The sequence below is a fragment of the Pagrus pagrus genome, assembly GCF_965226575.1.
Source record: "Pagrus pagrus genome assembly, chromosome: 24".
Taxonomy (NCBI): domain Eukaryota; kingdom Metazoa; phylum Chordata; class Actinopteri; order Spariformes; family Sparidae; genus Pagrus; species Pagrus pagrus.
Window position 1 is genome coordinate 18,398,404 of NC_140206.1, and position 21,623 is coordinate 18,420,026.

At 43.8% G+C, this 21,623-nt stretch overlaps 1 protein-coding gene across 4 annotated transcripts; it reads left to right on the forward strand.

The window, feature by feature from the left end:
• Positions 1–11,471: 11,471 nt before the first annotated feature.
• ddx4 (DEAD (Asp-Glu-Ala-Asp) box polypeptide 4) lies at positions 11,472–20,883 on the forward strand. Of its 4 annotated transcripts, XM_084346804.1 has the most exons (23): positions 11,472–11,579; positions 12,449–12,479; positions 12,588–12,609; positions 12,821–12,868; positions 12,945–12,995; positions 13,537–13,557; positions 13,645–13,707; positions 14,532–14,564; positions 14,668–14,694; positions 15,332–15,379; positions 16,460–16,495; positions 16,571–16,606; positions 16,725–16,763; positions 16,867–17,009; positions 17,633–17,785; positions 17,863–18,017; positions 18,167–18,296; positions 18,382–18,548; positions 18,646–18,791; positions 19,446–19,545; positions 19,620–19,890; positions 20,146–20,253; positions 20,369–20,883. In XM_084346804.1, exons 2-23 carry the CDS (start codon positions 12,459–12,461, stop codon positions 20,444–20,446), a joined length of 1,896 nt encoding a protein of 631 aa, XP_084202930.1. In that variant the 5' UTR covers positions 11,472–11,579; positions 12,449–12,458; the 3' UTR covers positions 20,447–20,883. The 4 variants fall into 4 exon arrangements, with proteins under 4 accessions (XP_084202930.1, XP_084202931.1, XP_084202932.1 ...); XM_084346805.1 differs by lacking the exon at positions 16,460–16,495; XM_084346806.1 differs by lacking the exon at positions 12,821–12,868.
• Positions 20,884–21,623: the final 740 nt, after the last annotated feature.

A 21,623-nucleotide genomic window follows, 5' to 3' on the forward strand; every position in this document is an offset into this window, starting at 1 on the left:
TCTTCAACCACTGACCCAGCTATGAAAACGAGAGATAGAAAACCAAAGAAAAGCTTCAAGAGGAAGACATCTGATACGGACAATATCTGTTCATCGGAGACAACAGCATTTATCTGAGACAGATTATACAAGCCAAATGGAGTTCTACAGCCAGCAGTACAGAGACGTGTCTCATCAGAGACTTCTTCAAGAGCTGGAAGCGACAAAAGAGCAGCTCAAAAAGCAAAAAACCCTGAAAGAAATGTACATCAACAGGGGAAAAGAAACAACCAGAGAGCTAGAGCGCCTGAGAAAGTACAGCGATGATGTAACTCTCAGCAACGCAAAGATAGCTACTCAGGTGAGAGATAACACCAGGCAGAAGAAGAAGAAGGACCTTCATAAAGATTATGAAGAGCTCCAAGTGGCCCATTTAATCAATGAGGAGAAGTTTCAAACTGACCTCCAGGCGGAGAAAGACAAGAACAAGCTTCTCCATGAAGAACTGGACAAGATCAGGGCTTCACAACAAGAGATCAGCCAAAGGTATGAAACTGAAGTCATCACTGTGAGACAGCAGGCTGATACTCTGCAGCGGGAGCTTGAGAAAGAAGTCAAGTCTCACGCAGACACAGTATCGAAAGGCTTGCAGATGATAACCAACTTGAGGGCTGAACAGGATGACCTCCGTCACAGGATGTCCGAGGAAATCAATAATCTCCAGCAAAACACCTTGGAGAAGGAGGGACGTTATGAGAGACATCTGGAGGAGCTGAAAACTCAGCTTAATGTTCAGATCTCTCTCAACCTTGAGTTCTCCACAGAGCTTAAGGCCTTGAAAGAAGTCCCTGAGGAGAAGCCATGTGAGCAGCAGGAAACCATCCCTACTGCACCAGCTCCTGAACTTCTGGAGGTGACTCAAGTTCCCGAGAAGAAGCTGTGCGAGCAGCAGGAGTCCATCACTACTGCACCAGCCCCTGAACTTCTTGACGTGACTCAAGTCTCTGAGGAGAAGCTGTGCGAGCAGGAGTCCATCACTACTGCACTGGCCCCTGAACTTCTGGAGGTGACTCAAGTTCCCGAGGAGAAGCCGCGTGAGCAGGAGTCCATCACTACAGCACTGGCCCCTGAACTTCTTGACGTGACTCAAGTCTCGGAGGAGAATCACCCAGGCAAACCAAAAAAGACTGTCTGGAAAAGAGCCCGTCACTTTCTGGGATTGAGGAAACCAAAGAAGTGGAAGAAGTAAGATGGCTTCAACAACTCAAGCTGTCACATTCGCCATCATACATCAACACCAAGGACCTCTCTACTGCGGACAGCCAAGACATACCATATGTCATTTGTGATCAGGCATGGGGGGGGGGCAGTGGGTCGCTGTTACCTCCCACAGCAGCACACATATATCTTGCCGACTTAGAATGGGTAGAAACCAGGAGCTCCCCATACTTTGTTCTTCTGCATAGAGGTAACATGCCCCCCCATGCCTCTGTCAAGGGGCGGCTGTAGCTCAGGAGGTAGAGCAGGTCGTCTAGTGATCGGATGGTCACTGGTACGAATCCCGGCTCCCCTCAGCTACATGTCGAAGTATCCTTGAGCAAGATACTGAATCCCAAATTGCTCCTGATGAGCAGTTGGCACCTTGCATGGCAGCCTCTGGCATCAGTGTATGAATGTGTGTGTGAATGGGTAGATACCATATGTCATCTGTGTCCAGGCATGGGGGGGGGGCAGACATACTTTGTCTTTCTGTGTGGAGGTAACATGTCCCCCCCATGCCTCTGTCAAGGGGCGGCTGTAGCTCAGGAGGTAGCGCGGGTCGTCTAGTGATTGGAAGGTCACCAGACGTTTCGAATCCCGGCTCTCCCCAGCTACATGTCGAAGTATCCTTGAGCAAGATACTGAATCCCAAATTGCTCCTGATGAGCAGTTGGCGCCTTGCATGGCAGCCTCCGGCATCAGTGTATGAATGTGTGTGTGTGAATGGGTAGATACCATATGTCATCTGTGGTCAGGCATGGGGGGGGCAGTGGATCGCCGTTACCTCCCACAGCAGCACACACATATATCTTGCGGACATAGTGGGGAGAAACCAGGAGCTCCCCATACTTTGTCTTTCTGTGTGGAGGTAACATGTCCCCCCCATGCCTCTGTGAAGGGGCGGCTGTAGCTCAGGAGGTAGAGCGGGTCGTCTAGTGATCGGATGGTCACTGGTACGAGTACCGGCTCTCCCCAGCTACATGTCGAAGTATCCTTGAGCAAGATACTGAGTTGTTGGCGCCTTGCATGACAGCCTCGGGCATTAGTGTATGAATGTGTGTGTGAATGGGTAGATACCATATGTCATCTGTGGTCAGCCATGGGGGGGGCAGTGGATCGCCGTTACCTCCCACAGCAGCACACACATACATCTTGCGGACATAGTGGGGAGAAACCAGGAGCTCCCCATACTTTGTCTTTCTGTGTGGAGGTAACATGTCCCCCCCATGCCTCTGTCAAGGGGCGGCTGTAGCTCAGGAGGTAGCGCGGGTCGTCTAGTGATCGGAAGGTCACTAGACGTTTCGACTCCCGGCTCCCCGCAGCTACATGTCGAAGTATCCTTGAGCAAGATACTGAATCCCAAATTGCTCCTGATGAGCAGTTGGCGCCTTGCATGGCAGCCTCCGGCATCAGTGTATGAATGTGTGTGTGTGAATGGGTAGATACCATATGTCATCTGTGGTCAGGCATGGGGGGGGCAGTGGATCGCCGTTACCTCCCACAGCAGCACACACATATATCTTGCGGACATAGTGGGGAGAAACCAGGAGCTCCCCATACTTTGTCTTTCTGTGTGGAGGTAACATGTCCCCCCCATGCCTCTGTCAAGGGGCGGCTGTAGCTCAGGAGGTAGCGCGGGTCGTCTAGTGATCGGAAGGTCACTAGACGTTTCGAATCCCGGCTCCCCGCAGCTACATGTCGAAGTATCCTTGAGCAAGATACTGAATCCCAAATTGCTCCTGATGAGCAGTTGGCGCCTTGCATGGCAGCCTCCGGCATCAGTGTATGAATGTGTGTGTGAATGGGTAGATACCATATGTCATCTGTGGTCAGCCATGGGGGGGGCAGTGGATCGCCGTTACCTCCCTCAGCAGCACACACATATATCTTGCGGACATACAATGGGGAGAAACCAGGAGCTCCCCATACTTTGTCTTTCTGTGTGGAGGTAACATGTCCCCCCCATGCCTCTGTGAAGGGGCGGCTGTAGCTCAGGAGGTAGAGCGGGTCGTCTAGTGATCGGATGGTCACTGGTACGAGTACCGGCTCCCCCCAGCTACATGTCGAAGTATCCTTGAGCAAGATACTGAGTTGTTGGCGCCTTGCATGACAGCCTCGGGCATTAGTGTATGAATGTGTGTGTGAATGGGTAGATACCATATGTCATCTGTGGTCAGCCATGGGGGGGGCAGTGGATCGCCGTTACCTCCCACAGCAGCACACACATATATCTTGCGGACATAGTGGGGAGAAACCAGGAGCTCCCCATACTTTGTCTTTCTGTGTGGCGGTAACATGTCCCCCCCATGCCTCTGTCAAGGGGCAGCTGTAGCTCAGGAGGTAGCGCGGGTCGTCTAGTGATCGGAAGGTCACTAGACGTTTCGACTCCCGGCTCCCCGCAGCTACATGTCGAAGTATCCTTGAGCAAGATACTGAATCCCAAATTGCTCCTGATGAGCAGTTGGCGCCTTGCATGGCAGCCTCCGGCATCAGTGTATGAATGTGTGTGTGTGAATGGGTAGATACCATATGTCATCTGTGGTCAGGCATGGGGGGGGCAGTGGATCGCCGTTACTTCCCACAGCAGCACACACATATATCTTGCGGACATAGTGGGGAGAAACCAGGAGCTCCCCATACTTTGTCTTTCTGTGTGGAGGTAACATGTCCCCCCCATGCCTCTGTCAAGGGGCGGCTGTAGCTCAGGAGGTAGCGCTAGTCGTCTAGTGATCGGAAGGTCACTAGACGTTTCGAATCCCGGCTCCCCGCAGCTACATGTCGAAGTATCCTTGAGCAAGATACTGAATCCCAAATTGCTCCTGATGAGCAGTTGGCGCCTTGCATGGCAGCCTCCGGCATCAGTGTATGAATGTGTGTGTGAATGGGTAGATACCATATGTCATCTGTGGTCAGCCATGGGGGGGGGCAGTGGATCGCCGTTGCCTCCCACAGCAGCACACACATATATCTTGCGGACATACAATGGGGAGAAACCAGGAGCTCCCCATACTTTGTCTTTCTGTGTGGATGTAACATGTCCCCCCCATGCCTCTGTGAAGGGGCGGCTGTAGCTCAGGAGGTAGAGCGGGTCGTCTAGTGATCGGATGGTCACTGGTACGAGTACCGGCTCCCCCCAGCTACATGTCGAAGTATCCTTGAGCAAGATACTGAGTTGTTGGCGCCTTGCATGACAGCCTCGGGCATTAGTGTATGAATGTGTGTGTGAATGGGTAGATACCATATGTCATCTGTGGTCAGCCATGGGGGGGGCAGTGGATCGCCGTTACCTCCCTCAGCAGCACACACATATATCTTGCGGACATAGTGGGGAGAAACCAGGAGCTCCCCATACTTTGTCTTTCTGTGTGGAGGTAACATGTCCCCCCCATGCCTCTGTCAAGGGGCGGCTGTAGCTCAGGAGGTAGCGCGGGTCGTCTAGTGATCGGAAGGTCACTAGACGTTTCGAATCCCGGCTCCCCACAGCTACATGTCGAAGTATCCTTGAGCAAGATACTGAATCCCAAATTGCTCCTGATGAGCAGTTGGCGCCTTGCATGGCAGCCTCCGGCATCAGTGTATGAGTGTGTGTGTGTGAATGGGTAGATACCATATGTCATCTGTGGTCAGGCATGGGGGGGGCAGTGGATCGCCCTTACGTCCCACAGCAGCACACATATATCTTGCGGACATAGTGGGGAGAAACCAGGAGCTCCCCATACTTTGTCTTTCTGTGTGGAGGTAACATGTCCCCCCCATGCCTCTGTCAAGGGGCGGCTGTAGCTCAGGAGGTAGCGCGGGTCGTCTAGTGATCAGATGGTCACTGGTACGAGTACCGGCTCCCCGCAGCTACATGTTGAAGTATCCTTGAGCAAGATACTGAGTTGTTGGCGCCTTGCATGACAGCCTCGGGCATTAGTGTATGAATGTGTGTGTGAATGGGTAGATACCATATGTCATCTGTGGTCAGCCATGGGGGGGGCAGTGGATCGCCGTTTCCTCCCTCAGCAGCACACACATATATCTTGCGGACATAGTGGGGAGAAACCAGGAGCTCCCCATACTTTGTCTTTCTGTGTGGAGGTAACATGTCCCCCCCATGCCTCTGTCAAGGGGCGGCTGTAGCTCAGGAGGTAGCGCGGGTCGTCTAGTGATCGGAAGGTCACTAGACGTTTTGAATCCCGGCTCCCCGCAGCTACATGTCGAAGTATCCTTGAGCAAGATACTGAGTTGTTGGCGCCTTGCATGACAGCCTCGGGCATCAGTGTATGAATGTGTGTGTGTGAATGGGTAGATACCATATGTCATCTGTGGTCAGCCATGGGGGGGGCAGTGGATCGCCGTTACCTCCCTCAGCAGCACACACATATATCTTGCGGACATAGTGGGGAGAAACCAGGAGCTCCCCATACTTTGTCTTTCTGTGTGGAGGTAACATGTCCCCCCCATGCCTCTGTCAAGGGGCGGCTGTAGCTCAGGAGGTAGCGCGGGTCGTCTAGTGATCGGAAGGTCACTAGACGTTTTGAATCCCGGCTCCCCGCAGCTACATGTCGAAGTATCCTTGAACAAGATACTGAGTTGTTGGCGCCTTGCATGACAGCCTCGGGCATCAGTGTATGAATGTGTGTGTGTGAATGGGTAGATGCCATATGTCATCTGTGGTCAGCCATGGGGGGGGCAGTGGATCGCCGTTACCTCCCTCAGCAGCACACACATATATCTTGCGGACATAGTGGGGAGAAACCAGGAGCTCCCCATACTTTGTCTTTCTGTGTGGAGGTAACATGTCCCCCCCATGCCTCTGTCAAGGGGCGGCTGTAGCTCAGGAGGTAGCGCGGGTCGTCTAGTGATCGGAAGGTCACTAGACGTTTTGAATCCCGGCTCCCCGCAGCTACATGTCGAAGTATCCTTGAGCAAGATACTGAATCCCAAATTGCTCCTGATGAGCAGTTGGCGCCTTGCATGGCAGCCTCTGTCCTCAGTGTATGAATGTGTGTGTGAATGGGTAGATACCATATGTCATCTGTGGTCAGGCATGGGGGGGCAGTGGATCGCCGTTACCTCCCACAGCAGCACACATATATCTTGCGGACATAGTGGGGAGAAACCAGGAGCTCCCCATACTTTGTCTTTCTGTGTGGAGGTAACATGTCCCCCCATGCCTCTGTCAAGGGGCGGCTCTAGCTCAGGAGGTAGCGCGGGTCGTCTAGTGATCGGAAGGTCACTAGACGTTTCGAATCCCGGCTCTCCCCAGCTACATGTCGAAGTATCCTTGAGCAAGATACTGAATCCCAAATTGCTCCTGATGAGCAGTTGGCGCCTTGCATGGCAGCCTCTGTCCTCAGTGTATGAATGTGTGTGTGAATGGGTGAATGTGGCATGTCAAGCGCTTTGAGCTGTCCGAGAGGACTGGAAAAGCGCTATAGAAATGCAGACCATTTACCATCTGTGGGTTTTCCCCGGGTACTCCGGTTCTCCCACAATTTTCAAAACAATTGTTTAAATTTGGATTTAAATAAAAACATAATTAAAAAAATTTAAAATGGAAAAAAATAAAAATTCCTGCTCAAATAACTTTATATTGTAGTATGTAGTAGTTGTACAGTAATGTATGTAAAATATAGGAAATTATCTTTCTTGAGGTGGGAACACATTTTGCCCCTCAAGTGGTATTTCATTTTTTGCACACTGTCAACATGGTCTGTCTTATATCCTGATCAAGAGGGACATAACATTCATTCAGTAATGAAAACTAATTGACAAAAACCTCTTAGAGCTATGCTCCTTGAAGCTGTACTTGTATATTCAACACATTTATCAATATCAGCATGCTAACACGCTCAGAAGGAGAAGGCTAATATGTCAATGCAAAATTAAGTTCATCATGTTCAATGGCGTACTCTAATAATAATAATGATAATAATAATAAACTTTATTTATATAGCACCTTTAAAAGAGAGTTTTCAAAGTTTTTTGACAGTAAAGCTCAAGCAGGAAGACAATATTACAGAATAAACACTTATCAGTCTATATATATCTATAGCATAACATTATGCTTGATCAGAGGTCAGAGCTGTTTGGCTGATCGCTATATATATATCCACCATAATGTCAATGTGCCTTTACAATATTACTAATATTATTTTCATTTCACACCATGAAAGATGATGTGACTGTTTTCATTTGCTACACAGATATGAAATCAAATACTGATCTCTGATGTAGCAGCTTCTAAAACCAGTTTCATTAAACCTTCTGGTTTTATTGAACTTTCTGTGGATAATGTGATTTCTTTTTCCCACTAGCTCAGTATGAAACCATTTTGAATTGAGTGAAACCAATACTTTAAGACACCATAATGGTATTACCATAAACACTTGGGCATTGCAGATAGACTGTGGGGGTAGTCGTTCATATTGTTTGGGGATTCCACTGGAAGGAAAAAAACAGCTGAGATGAGTGATTGTCACATTGCAGTAATATGAGCAGTAAACAGTCCTCACTGGGTGTAAGAGGAAAAAAAGATGTACTCAGTGAACTTTAGTTTCACAGAGGTTATCACCCTCAAGACAGTCACGGGTTTTTTAGCGTTTTGTTCTGTGCATTACATTTTGTATAGTCTTGGACATCGTCTGGGACTTTTTTCAAGGTAAAATTACATTTCAGAAAAAGAAAAGAAGCTTCCCATTGTAGATGGAAATGTTTTGTCATAATAATCCCACATTTTGTCAAGTGAGATGCAGTGTTCGTCAACTGTCGTCAACTGCAGATTATATATTATTTACTTAATAATAATAATAATAATAATAATAACAATAATCATAATAATAATAATTTCATTATCTATCATAAGATTATAAATTATGACTTTTATTTACTCATTTATTTCTTGGTTTATTTACCAGGGCAAGTGCACATTAATAAACAAACATAGCTGTAAATGCAGTCGAGTTAGACCAGTGGTTCTCAACCTTTTTTGAACAAACGCCCCCCTGACCATGATCCTCTTAAGGTATGGGGGGAGAGGCAAATCTACTATATGTTCTGGTGTTTGACGTGTTCTTGTAGTAAACAGTGTGTTAAGACCGGAGGACTTCAATTGACACCGGGTTTTGTATGATGAGGGAAGCCATTCGTTTGCTTTAAAGTCCCTGTTTTTATTGGATTGAAGTTGTATTAAGGCCGACAACATGATGTGCTGCTGAGCAAATCTGACCATTTTATAGGAAATGAAAGCATGGATTTTAATTTGAACATTGCCTCCAAAATGTATGTTTTTGACACATATAGTAGGTCATGTTTGTATATAACTCAACACTATGCCTGGATAAAAACTGGTAAACAACATGGAAATGTTATTTTAGCTGTAATGGGACCCTGTCCTCTTGAGTTGCTAGGATCTTTCTGCAAAGAGCTGTGAGATAGAATTTAAGTCAAACTGGTGTTTCTACTGAGAGAAAGGCCACACAGCCTTTGAGGATGATGAATGAATTGCATATTAAGTTTGAATAGAAGTGGTTAAAGTTTATATCACTTCACAATATCACAACATTTGAAAATAACCCCAGGTGTATTAAGCAACGTGGAACTTGGGAAGAAAAATACCACCACAGCAGAATTTGTTGAAAATTAGTTTTAGTAGGCTAATGTAGTCAGAGATGCCAACAACACGCACACTTCATGTGAACAACAGTGAATGAACCAATAAAAAAACAGAAATCGCTCGTGTGTTAATTAATGCGCTCTATATGGAGAGAATTTTGTCCCTTTATTATTCAATCAAATAGAATAGATTTGAAACAAAAAAAAAGATTTGAGAGCAAAAGAGAGTAAGCGGTACCGCCCCCATTGAGAAACCCGATGCTAGTCTGTCGGGAAGAGGGCTAAATAATGCTCCAGAGTGATGCAAAATTATGGTGAGGGAAAAACTGGGATGCCCATATTCAAGGCGTTCCTTTGACCTCTCATCTCTAGAAATCTAAATGAAAATGGTAATCACAACTCTCCCCTTTATCGGTACACCAACTTTATGACAATAATCCCATTCAGTTTTGTTTTTGGCAAAAATCATGCAATTTCTTCCATGCAGTGTAAATGTATTATTTCTACCCAAATCTATATGGTGTATTTGAGTAATTCTGCATACTGGAGTCATTAAAATGTCTTGGAATTGCATAAATTCAGTATAACTGGGAAACTCAGACGCTTGTGTATTCAATGCTATGCTTGAAGGTGTGCAGCCTTTTAAAAAGGAAGCATATTCCCATTTAACTTTAAAATGTAAATAAGGTCTAAAATGGTTTATAGCAACAGTTTTATGTAAGTCTAATAGAGTACCTACCAAAAAAGTGGCACATTACCTGAATTCACCCTTTATTTTATTTGTATAGTGCTTTTCATGGCACTCAAAGATACTTAAAATATATTTAACACATTAAAAACATATGAAAAACAACATCATCAGAGATCAAAATCAGTACTGAAAAGGTGAGTTTAGAGGGGCTAGCTAAGGAAAGGCTGTTGCCCCAGGTCCGGTGCTTATTCCTGAGTGGTGGCGACAGCAGATTGGCATCAGAGGAGTTGTTGTGTTGTGGAGGAGCAGTTTCATGAGTTAGGAAGGAGTCTAGTTATGGAGGGCTTTGTGAGGTAGGAGAGGGACTTTGAATTGGATCTGTTGTGAGGCAGGGAGCCAGTGGAAGTTCTGGTCATGGGAGTGAGAGTGGCTCAGCACTCAAGCAGCAGAGTTCTCGATGGTCATTTAAGAAGATGATGTACCATCAATAATGCAGTTGCAGTAGTCAGGTCTGGATGTGATGAATTAATGGATCACAGTTCAGCAGCAGTGTATCTATTAGCTTCACTGATCTCAAGTTCTTGTGTAGTCTCCTGCAGACTCCAGTGCGCTCCGAGACCATGAGAGTTCTACATCCTACCTACACCTACCTACAGTTGAAAGCAAAATCAGTCACAAAAACATATGTACCAAACATACATGTTACCAATGTGGTTGAACAGGTTGGTTTTGTGTTGTTAAGAAAACGAAGAAAAAAGAAGCCACACACAAGTGAAGTGTTTGGGTGTAGAGATGCAGAGACATGCAATAAAGCAGAGTAGAGTGGGCACCGGACCTGCTCACTGTCACTGTCAGGTCTGGAAGCTGAAAACAAAAAATTTAACTTTCAGACAACATTCAGAGAACGTTATCTGAGGGTCTTTAGAAACCTTGAAAGAACCTCTAACGAACATTTCCTAAAGGTTCTCTAAAGGGTTTAAATAACCGTTAGACAGCCTTTAGGGAACATTTTTCAGTTTGAAGCTGTCCAGTCTGCACTTTAGTAAAAGTAGGTTAGCTACAATATTCTCTTGACTCAAGATGCAAATGTTATGGTTATCCACAAGTAGCAGAGACTTATTACATGTTCTGGTCTTTTTTTCTGGTGGTTCTGGTGTAATGTTTTTAATGTTCTCACTCAAGTTGTAGAAAGTTCATGGAACAACTATGTTGATGAAGGTTCTCAGTCATCCAGGCCATGGTAATTTTAAGTGCTGTATCATAGAATGGAACAGCCATGCCCTCTTTTGGTGATTTTTGGATTTCCAGTCAAACCCATCTTAAATGCACAAAATAAAAGGACATTATTGCCTTTACCACTTTTTGGTACGTTGTAGAGTGCTTCTTGCCTTGGAAATCTTCCCATCTCAATGTGCATGGCTTAAGGATGTGATGTTTTACTAAAGCCTTGAAATAATTAAAGATGCACTTACAGGATGTAATGATAATTTCACTTAGAAATGTCAGCAGCTTGTCTGTGTTGTTGAATAAACATTTGACCCGTCTGGTCAAATGTGTTAATTTAGCCTACCTGTTCTGCACTTGTCCTTCTAATTGATATACTTGAGTGTTACAGTTAAATTACTGTGGTAAAGTATTTGAATTAACTGAACATTAAGGCTGCCTATAGGTGGAAGGGTGAGTGGTTGGTTGAGTTTGCTTGACATTTGAATCTTGGGCTTGGTATATCATGTTGTTTGGTACTGTTGCTGTTTTTTCTTTCATTTTTCCAAAGTAGTTCTTTAAATGGAAATACTGGACCTTGAAATGTTGCCAGACAAGGCAATAGGAAAAAGCGACCGGCCTTCCTCCACCATCTGAATCTAAATTCATATCAATCCACCTTTAGTTGTATTTTCAAAAAAAGCAGTCCAGCTGGGCGGGAAATTAGCGGAACTGGCAACCCTGGCGAGCTGCTTCGTGTGCAGAGTGCAGTGCACACGGCTCTTGAGTGTCTTGACAAGGCATAGCTGAACCACGACGGAATCAACCGCTGAATTCAACCAGAGAAGTAAGTTAATAGTCCACAGTATCATTATGCAAGTAATGTTATCAATGCCACCAACGAAAAACATTTTGATAGAGCAGAACGGACGTTTTTGTCTGTTGCGCATTTTATTCAACTGTCACCGTGAAGTTAATTTTGGCTAGCATGAAAGCGTGCTTATGCAACACGGGCCGGTGTTCGCCGTGGCCGTCACCTTCTTAAGCTAGGTTATTGTTGTCTTTCCAAGCACTATGCTCGAACTTAATAACGTTAAATATCGAGTTTTATGTGAGTTGCAAGTGAAATAATGTGGCCATACCGAAGCAACTGTGAGCAATCAAGTTCATTCTCTATGTGGCGTCTGCCTGGCTGAGCGTTCGCTAAACGTCGCGTAAAGTAATTTGGCTCACTTGGATAGCAAAGAAATGCTTTGTACTTGACAAAAGTTTGTTGTAAGGGTCGAATACTTTTCATGGGTAATTTAAGCACTCACTAACAACCGGGCGCCTATATTAATTACAGATTTGACGTGTCCGACCTACTTCGCCCGCTTCTTAAATTTGATGTTGTAGCTACCATTAGCTTACTTAACTAGCTAAGCAGCCATGCGCACCGCACGTGGACGGTGGTTCACGTGTCCTCATTCACGCAGGTGTTCATGGCTGGTCAAAAGTCTCTTGAAAGGTTAAATGTGCTATCTGTGAACAAAAACAAAGTGTGCCTTGTACAATGACACTTGAATGAGTTTTCAAAGAAGTGTACATTATTTTATTACTTGAGCAACTTCTGCAGTAAGGTTCATGTAACCACCCGTCCCATCATACAGTATAAGGTAGCAAGCAATTGTTCACATTAGAATGTTGACTATTGTTTTTTCTTTTTTTTCCTCCCAGGTGGAACAAAATGGACGAGTGGGAAGAAGAGGTAAGCTAGTCTCGTCAAAGCGCCAACAAAGCCGAGTCATTTGCTAATTTCTAGTTCCTGTCACTGAGCCACACAGTCACACCTGTTTTCAATTTGTCCTCTTTACAGGGAACTCCTAGCTCAAGTAATGGTATGTATAATACTGTGCATGTACATTATCCAGTGATTTGCCCCTACATTTAAAAGCTTTTCTGTCCATGTTTAATGTGTGAAATTGATTCTCGTGCCCTTTAGCATGATCTGTTGAAACCACCTGTTTTAGAGTGGGTATAAGGCAATTAGAATGATTGGGTAACTGTGTTAAGGTGATGCACTGTTGGAAATGAACACCTTGTTTTCAGGTGCACAAGGACACTCCTGGAATACTGACGGTGCGGAATTCGGACGTGGTAAGTGTGGAAAGAATGACTGACTACCTCGTAGCTAGAGGACATTGATGTAGGATGTTTTTCTGTTTCTCCCCAGGTCGTGGCGGAAGAGGCAGAGGACGAGGATTTAAAGGCTCCTTTTCCTCAGGTTGTCATTGATCTCATATTGTACAAGTAATGAAATGATTCATAGTTGAGTGACTAAACATTTATCAATGACAAGATTCTGTTTGAAAAAATTGCTTTCAGTTGGATGTCATTTTTTCCACCTTGTGATATGACAGTTTACTGACTAAAGAGCACTTGAATAACTGCTGATTCCAGCTAGTGTTTGAGCGAGTTGACACACACACCACAGCATTGCCCACATATCCCCGCTCCTCCCAAAATGTCTTGGATGCTGTTGTTCTTAACACACAGTACTAAAACCTTGTTATAATTATCTTTAAAGTATGTCAAAAGTTTTATGCCCTCAGTGTTGTCAAATTTGTATCGAACATAGAAATTTCTCAAGGTATAGTATGGCAGTTATAAATTCTAGTATTGTGGCAACACTCACCTGATGTAGCTTGGAGTTGAAATGAGACCCCTAAGTAGGAGTTTAAACTAGTGCATAGTTAGGAAGAAGTTGATCTTCATGGGCATTGTGGAAGGACTCTAACATGATTCCTCTGCCGTTTGTTTTGTAGATGCTGACGAGAAAGGAAATGGTAAAAACTTGCAGTATATCCTTAAATGGTGTCATTTAGCAGTGTCTCTGTCCTGGTGCCACTGACAATCCATTTTTTGTTTTATAGATCAGGATAACTGGAGCAATGCAGGTGGAGAACGAGGAGGTTTCAGAGGTAGAGGAGGCAGAGGTGAGACATGGACTGAATTACTCACCCATCCACATGCATAGAAAACATGTTGTTTCACGTCCGATTTCACTGTCAGTGTATGAGGTGTGATAGTACACAGTGTAGGCTATCTGACCAATATTTTATTTTAAGTGGAACAAAAGCTTGTCGGTAGTAAATTTTAGACAAATACAGATTTGTATCAAATGTCTTAACCACAGTCCTGTCTATTAACTTTTATTTGTTCACTTTGTTGTCATTGTTCTTGGATGTCATCTTTATTTATGTGTAGATGCTGAACACAATGAAAGAATTCCAATCAAATTACCTTAGATTGATTCAGACAGATTCTGATGTCTAACTGTAAACAAAGGATGAAGGAATTATTAGTAAAAGGTAAGAAAAGTAGGTTGTCATTCTAATATTGGTATTTAAGCCAATAACTAGGTTGACAGTACGACCAATTCATCAAACACCTGTTGAATAAGCACAAAACTTAAAATAATGAACTTGCGGTTATTTGCAGCCCTGAATTTCCCTATCAGTCTCTCTACTCAAAAAGTTTCAGACATGAAGGAATACTCCCCATAAAACCTATTTTGGATATCAAACTCTAGTCCCTTGTAGGTCAGAAGGGTGACTTGTGAAACTTTTCAAACCAAAAGCCTCCTGGATGAGACAGGTGGGCTGAATACATGAGTAGTTATCATTATGCAGTTACCTATTAAACTTTGAACAATCAAAAGTGAATAAAATATATATGCATTTAAATTGGGATCAGGAGGTAGATTTGTAATAAAATTGAATGCTTACAACTGATGGGATGAACTTGTGTGTGTTACCAGGTCGTGGCAGAGGATTTCGCAGTGAATTCACTGGTAAGATTTTAACATGTTAGGTTTTGAGAGCTGGAATCAGGACTATTCTGAGTGTATCTGACCTATACACATTGACTTTACGTGAACTACCTTGAACCTACAGGAGATGGCGATGAAGCACGTGAAAATGGTAGGTGTTTATTTTTTTACTCTTGCACACTCCTTAATAGAAAAGCACATTTTGGATCTAGTTTGACTGTAATTCACCTGAAGTTGTAATTTTCCCCAAGGAAATGCTTTTTCTACTTTTATATGAATCTTTGTATTCCAAAATGGTGTTTTCTAAATGGGATGAGATGTGTAGCATTTCCACTCGGTGTGTTTAAAGGACATATATATATTTTTATTTTACTGTGTAGAAAAGATGAGATGTAATTTGTATCAAAACACAACTGTCCAGTTCCCCCAGCTGCATTTCAAGTTGCAGTTAATTCAGTCAGTAAATTGTTGCTTTGACTGATGGAAACCATCCAGCATGCAGCCCTGAATTTGCAGCCAAATTAGTAAAGCTCATCTTTTTTCATGTAGAGGGGTGCAGGTCAGAACCATTTTGAGACTACTAAATGGCTAAAGCATATCAATTTGTATGCAATTTACTTTTAAATTACTTAAATTTTAATGAAATACGTTTTCTCACACCAGAATGCTATTTTTTATTTTGGTACATTTGAGTAGCTTGTTGGAGAGCCATGGGCCAAAAGCAAATTATTACAAGTTTGTTGTAACAAGATACTACTTGATGTATCTGTGCCCATCTCTGTGAACAGGGTCGAGGGGAGGAAGTCGAGGAGGCAGAGGAGGAGGTTTCAGATCCGGTATTTCTTGAATTAATCCTATTGCAGTAAAGCAGAACAGCTTTTTGCTCTGTGTACAAAATGCAAATAAATGTATTGCTGTTTAAGAAGTCCAGTCTTAAAGGAATAGTTCACTCTAGAATGAAATTCAGTCATTATCCACTCACCCTCATGCTGATGAGAAGTCCGGTGTAGTTTCTTATTCCTCAAAGTGCAGCTGGAGACCCGCAGGGGTACCCTCCTGCAGCAAAAATCCATATAACGAGCGTCAATGGTGTCCGAGACGAAAAGGTCCATAAAACTACACAAAAACTTTGTAATATTCCTCCATACTGCTCGTCCACTGCAATCCAAGTGTCCTGAAGTGGCGACATCCAGAGTTTACTCGAAACGACGTCATTTAGTACATTTTCTATCCTTAACAGTCACTATACTATATTTGCCTGGAGGCACACGAGTCTCCCTCACAGCCGCTTGCACTACGGAAGGCGCACCAGACAAGATCAACAGAACTCGCGATAGATACACACCGGTATTTACATCCAGCTGTGAGCGACCGATCAACATGCAAACACAAGAGGGATCTGCCTGCTCTAGTGATTTTTAAACTTTGAAACTCACAGCAGGCTGTAAATACCGGTGTGTATCTATCGCGAGTTCTGTCGATCTTGTCTGCCGCGGCTTCCGTAGTGCAAGCGGCTGTGAGGGAGACTTGCGTGCAAGCAGGAGCAAGCCTCCAGGCAAATATAGTACAGTGATAGAAAAATGTACTAAATGACGTTGTTTCAAGCTAACTCTGGATGTCGCCACTTCAGGACACTTTGATTGCAGCGGACGAGCAGTATGGAGGGATATTACAAAGTTTTTGTGTAGTTTTATGGACCTTTTCATCTCGGACACCATTGACGCTCGTTATATGGATTTTTGCTGCAGGAGGGTACCCCTGCGGGTCTCCAGCTGCACTTTGAGGAATAAGAAACTACACTGGACTTCTCATCAGCATGAGGGTGAGTCGATAATGACTGAATTTCGTTCTAGAGTGAACTATTCCTTTAATTTAGAACGTGAAGAGTAAATCATTAATGTTTGATCATGTTTTAGGTGGTAGCGAGGGTGGTAGAGGAGGCTTTGGAGGAGGTAAAATAGCATTCATTTAACATTTTCGGAAGACTCATTATTTCATGTGTGTTAATGTCGAGTGTGTCGTTGCAGGCTATCGTGGAAAAGATGAGGAGGTCTTTACTCAACGTTAGTGTATATAGCTCCTGTTTTTTGTTTGTTTTTTTTCTTTTTCTTAATGATTTTAGTCATTCAGTTGGGATTTGAAACATTTCACCAATGTGGTTGACATTTGTGTCTGATACAGGGGAAGATAAAGAAAATAAGGATGCAGGCGAGAATGAAAGTAAGTTACTGAACTGTTGAATGTAAATAAAATTAGCAGTACTGCAATGTAATGAAACTGCTTTCATTCTTGCAACACGAACATTTTCTGTTCCTTCCTGCAGGACCAGCGGTCACGTATGTTCCCCCAACCCTCCCTGAAGATGAAGAGTCCATTTTTGCCCACTATGAGACAGGGATCAACTTTGACAAGTATGATGACATCCTGGTGGATGTCAGTGGAACCAATCCACCGCAGGCCATCATGGTAAGAAGTCATGAATTAAGTGAATAAATAAATTAGATGAAAAAACTGTTTCTGGTCACTTTGTTTGTAGCAGGTGGTTCATGTTACAAAGCAAGCAATTAGAGGCTTGGGTAAGTGGTGATGGATGGGCATTTTATATACACACTTGATAATCAATTGAGTAATGATACAAACTTGGATAAAAATGGCTCCAAGTTCTAGTTCTCGCATTACAGCAGACTGCTCAGGCTGTGGCTTGTGTGGACAGAGAAATGTCAATTGAAAGAAATGAAATGGCAGCAGATTTAAAGAAGCATAAAGTCACACAACTCAACACACTGTCACCATCCTCAGCAGAATACGACTGAACTCTAATTGATTGAATAAACTTATTTTCAAAATTATTGGGGATGGATGGTGGATTGTCAAACTTTTAAGTGTTGCCTGACAAGCTCACCTCACTGGGATGTCTCCAACAATAAGACCTGTAGACTGAGTCAATGCCCTCATGTAAATAGCATGGCTAGGGTGCAATTCAAACCATTTTATGTCAACAAATGTTAATTTGAAGTTGGTGTCTATTTTAGCTGATTTATAAGTGATGGATGGCCTGCCGAGTCAGCAGTTCAACTCTTTTCCTTTAGACTTTTGATGAGGCAGGATTGTGTGAGTCCCTGAGAAAAACTGTCAGCAAGTCTGGATATGTGAAGCCAACCCCTGTGCAGAAGCATGGCATCCCAATCATCTCAGCTGGCAGAGATCTCATGGCCTGTGCCCAGACTGGATCTGGTAAAACGGTGAGATGAGAGAGAATCAACAAGTGACCTGTAAGTTTGCTTGTGGACAGAGATTAACTGTACCTTCCTCCCTCCAGGCTGCATTCCTGCTCCCTATTCTGCAGCAGCTGATGGCAGACGGTGTGGCAGCCAGTTCCTTCAGTGAGCTGCAGGAACCTGAAGCCATCATTGTTGCCCCTACCAGAGAGCTCATCAACCAGATTTACCTGGAGGCCAGGAAGTTCGCCTATGGGTATGTTTAAACTGAGACATTGACAAAGAGTCATTTAACCCATTAACTACCCTGCAAGAGGTTAAATACACAATACATAGTACAGATGCCATGTATGAAATTCCAGAGATTTCTCCTGGCCTCATTTTTTATTCCTCTAACTGTTGTAGGACATGTGTGCGTCCAGTAGTAGTGTATGGTGGAGTCAGCACTGGATATCAAATCAGAGAACTCTGTAAGGGATGCAATGTTCTTTGTGGAACTCCAGGGAGACTAATGGATGTGATTGAAAGAGGAAAGGTACGTCTGATCATCAGTCACTTGATGTTTACATCAGAGTTAAACAGTTAAAGGCTAAAATATGTGACTATATGGTGTGCTCTAGGTTGGGCTGAGTAAGCTGCGGTACTTGGTGCTGGATGAGGCTGACCGGATGTTGGATATGGGTTTTGAGCCTGCCATGCGCCGCTTGGTGGGTTCCCCGGGAATGCCATCCAAAGAGAACCGTCAGACTCTGATGTTCAGCGCTACTTACCCTGATGACATCCAAAGGTCTGCTGCTTAATCTACCTAATGTTGATGAGCATTGTTGATGAACTGTGCCACAAAGGAGCTTGGCATGTATAAATATGGAAGCATCTTTTTACAGGATGGGGGCTGACTTTCTCAAGACTGACTATTTGTTCCTGGCTGTGGGTGTGGTGGGCGCAGCCTGCAATGATGTGGAGCAGAAATTTGTCCAAGTCACCAAGTTCTCGAAGAGGGAGCAGCTCCTTGACATCCTCAAAACAACAGGTACCTCTCTATCCCTCACTCACACACACACACACACACACACACACACACACACACACACACACACACGCCCTTTTCACATAGAGGCTCCGCATTATCTCTACAGCGAAGGCTCACCTTTTGTCCAGCTGTTATTTTTTTTTTTGGGTTTACACTGAACCAAGCAGCGCCGAGTGTAAAGCCGCACCAGTGTGTCAATTCATACAGCTCGCCAGCACTGGAACGTGACGAGGCATGACGGTACACATCATGACGTTGACCTCTGTATTTTTCTTCAACGTGTTTCCTCCTGTAAATCTAAACATGTATCCGCCGACTGTTTATAATCTTATGGATAGTTATGTGTTGTGATTGAGATCTAGTCTAAAGTCTTTATGATGCCTGCGGAGATGTCCTGCCATATTTGTCATGTTGCCTGTGGATATGTATGCTACATGTGCAAAACATAGCTTTCATACTGTGGTTTTCTTGTCGACATCGCGAACGTTACTGACATAACTCACCGGGAGCGCAAAATATTTCCACACCGGTGATTTCAGATAAATCCTCGATTCCACCTTTGTTTTCAAAGGTCGGGTCCGTCATTTAGATCGATTTCCGACTTACAATCGAGCTCGTTACACCCCTAATTTTGATGACTGGTGCTTGTTGCAGGAACGGAGCGTACCATGGTGTTTGTTGAGACCAAGAGGCAAGCTGATTTTATTGCTACATACTTGTGCCAAGAGAAGGTCCCAACTACCAGCATTCATGGGTAAGTGATGTGTCTGGAATTCTATAGTTTAATTAATTTCAATGCAGATAGTGACGTGTTGTTTTGTCTGACAGTGACCGTGAGCAGCGGGAGCGAGAGCTGGCTCTGGCAGACTTTCGCTCTGGCAAATGTCCAGTCATGGTGGCAACCTCTGTAGCTGCCCGTGGACTGGATATTCCTGATGTACAGCATGTGGTGAACTTTGACCTCCCCAAAGACATTGACGAATATGTTCACCGTATTGGGAGAACCGGCCGTTGTGGTAACACTGGAAGGGCGGTGGCTTTCTATGATCCAGAAGCTGATGGCCAGTTGGCTCGCCCCCTGGTAACAATCTTGTCAAAGGTAAGATAGCTTTCTGCTTGAGAAAGACATCGGATATCACAACTTTATAATCATGATTCACTCTGAACTTTTTAAACAATAAATACATTATTAAAGCTCAGTATGCACACACTCAGCTGCATGAGGTATTTCCCCTGAGAAAACATTCTTTGGTTTGGTCATTTAAAGTGTAGGCATTGTCTGTCACGAGGACTGAATTGAATGCACAGTCAGTATTGGCCTTCATTGTTTTCCTATGTTGACTGGGATTGGCAGGCCCAGCAGGAAGTGCCCTCATGGTTGGAGGAGTCTGCATTTAGCGGCCCGGGTAGCTCAAGCTTCAACCCCTCCGGGAAGACCTTTGCCTCTACAGACACCAGGAAGGTAACTGGCTGGACTTTTCTGACTTTTTTATAGTAGCTTGTTGTCCCCCCCCCCCCCCCGGAAACTGTGATTTGAGTCTAGCTACCTGTCTTCATTGTGTCCTCATGGTCCACAGGGAGGATCTTTCCAAGAAAACGGTGCGCAGAGCCAGCCGGCTGCTCAGGCTGCAGCTGATGATGACGACTGGGATTAAGGAGAATATTTGAGCCGCTCAGCCACACAGAATTAGCCTGAGTTATTTTTCTTTTCATATGTTCAGCTTGTTGTAGTTTATCACAATGTTTTTGTTTGAAGGAAAAATAGTTTGTCTAAGGCCTGACGATGTTAAAAATGTCAAGTGAGAAGTTACATGGAGAAACCAGGTTTTGTGGGATGTGATCTTCACATAGGTCTTCACAGAGCAGCATATTGTGGATAATTTGTTTTATGTTTTTTAATCATCACTTTTATTTAAAGTTTATAAAGAAAACAATTCTGACCCTGAACAAAAGTCAAAACTTGAGAATGTCATTCCAATTCTATATCACCAATAAATAAATATTTGTTCAAAAAAAACCACCTAAATTTATTGTCAATGTGTTAAATGTAATGTTTAGTACTTGGTAATAAAAATGAATCTTATTTGCATTATTGAAGTCCATCAGAGACAAATTCAGTTTGTGCAAAGTGCAGTTGTAGCTATTGGACATGGTGCAAGCAGGGACATGTCGCTGACTAAATGCACTTACTTGTACTTATGTTGAGGTGTTTTACATTGTAAAGCAACAGAACACATAACACATCTCCATTTAATTTTTTTTATTGAATGCATTCAGTCACTACTGTACAGACTCGGATAATAGACATACAGATAAAGCTACACAGCAGCATATAAAGTGAAATTGGCCCCACGTTAACCAGCTGAAACAAAATGATACATTATGTACAAATGATCATAATCCAGTGTACATTATTCTGAAATTGGCCATTCAGCATAATGAATGTGTGTTTTAACTTCATGTATGTTTTGATGCTAATATTAGAACTGTATTTCAGTTCATAATTTCCAAAGCAGGACTTAAACCTTGCAACAGCATTTCTGTGCTGCTGAACTGCTGTTTGAATGTGTTTGGCCCATGGCCCCCCAATAAATGTGACTGTCGGTCCTTCATGGTTAAGAGTTTAGGTGTCCCTGGTATACAGGCCCCATGACTGTTTAAATACTTTTTAGTTTTAGATTTGACATTACTTTTTAAACATCGTTTCAGGCCTCCCGACATTGAATTTTAGTTGAAACCAATGAGAACTAAACTAGACGAAACAACAAAACACTTCATGCCTCTGAGCTGACTTGGCGTCGTCTCCATAGCAACCATGATGACTGAGGCGCA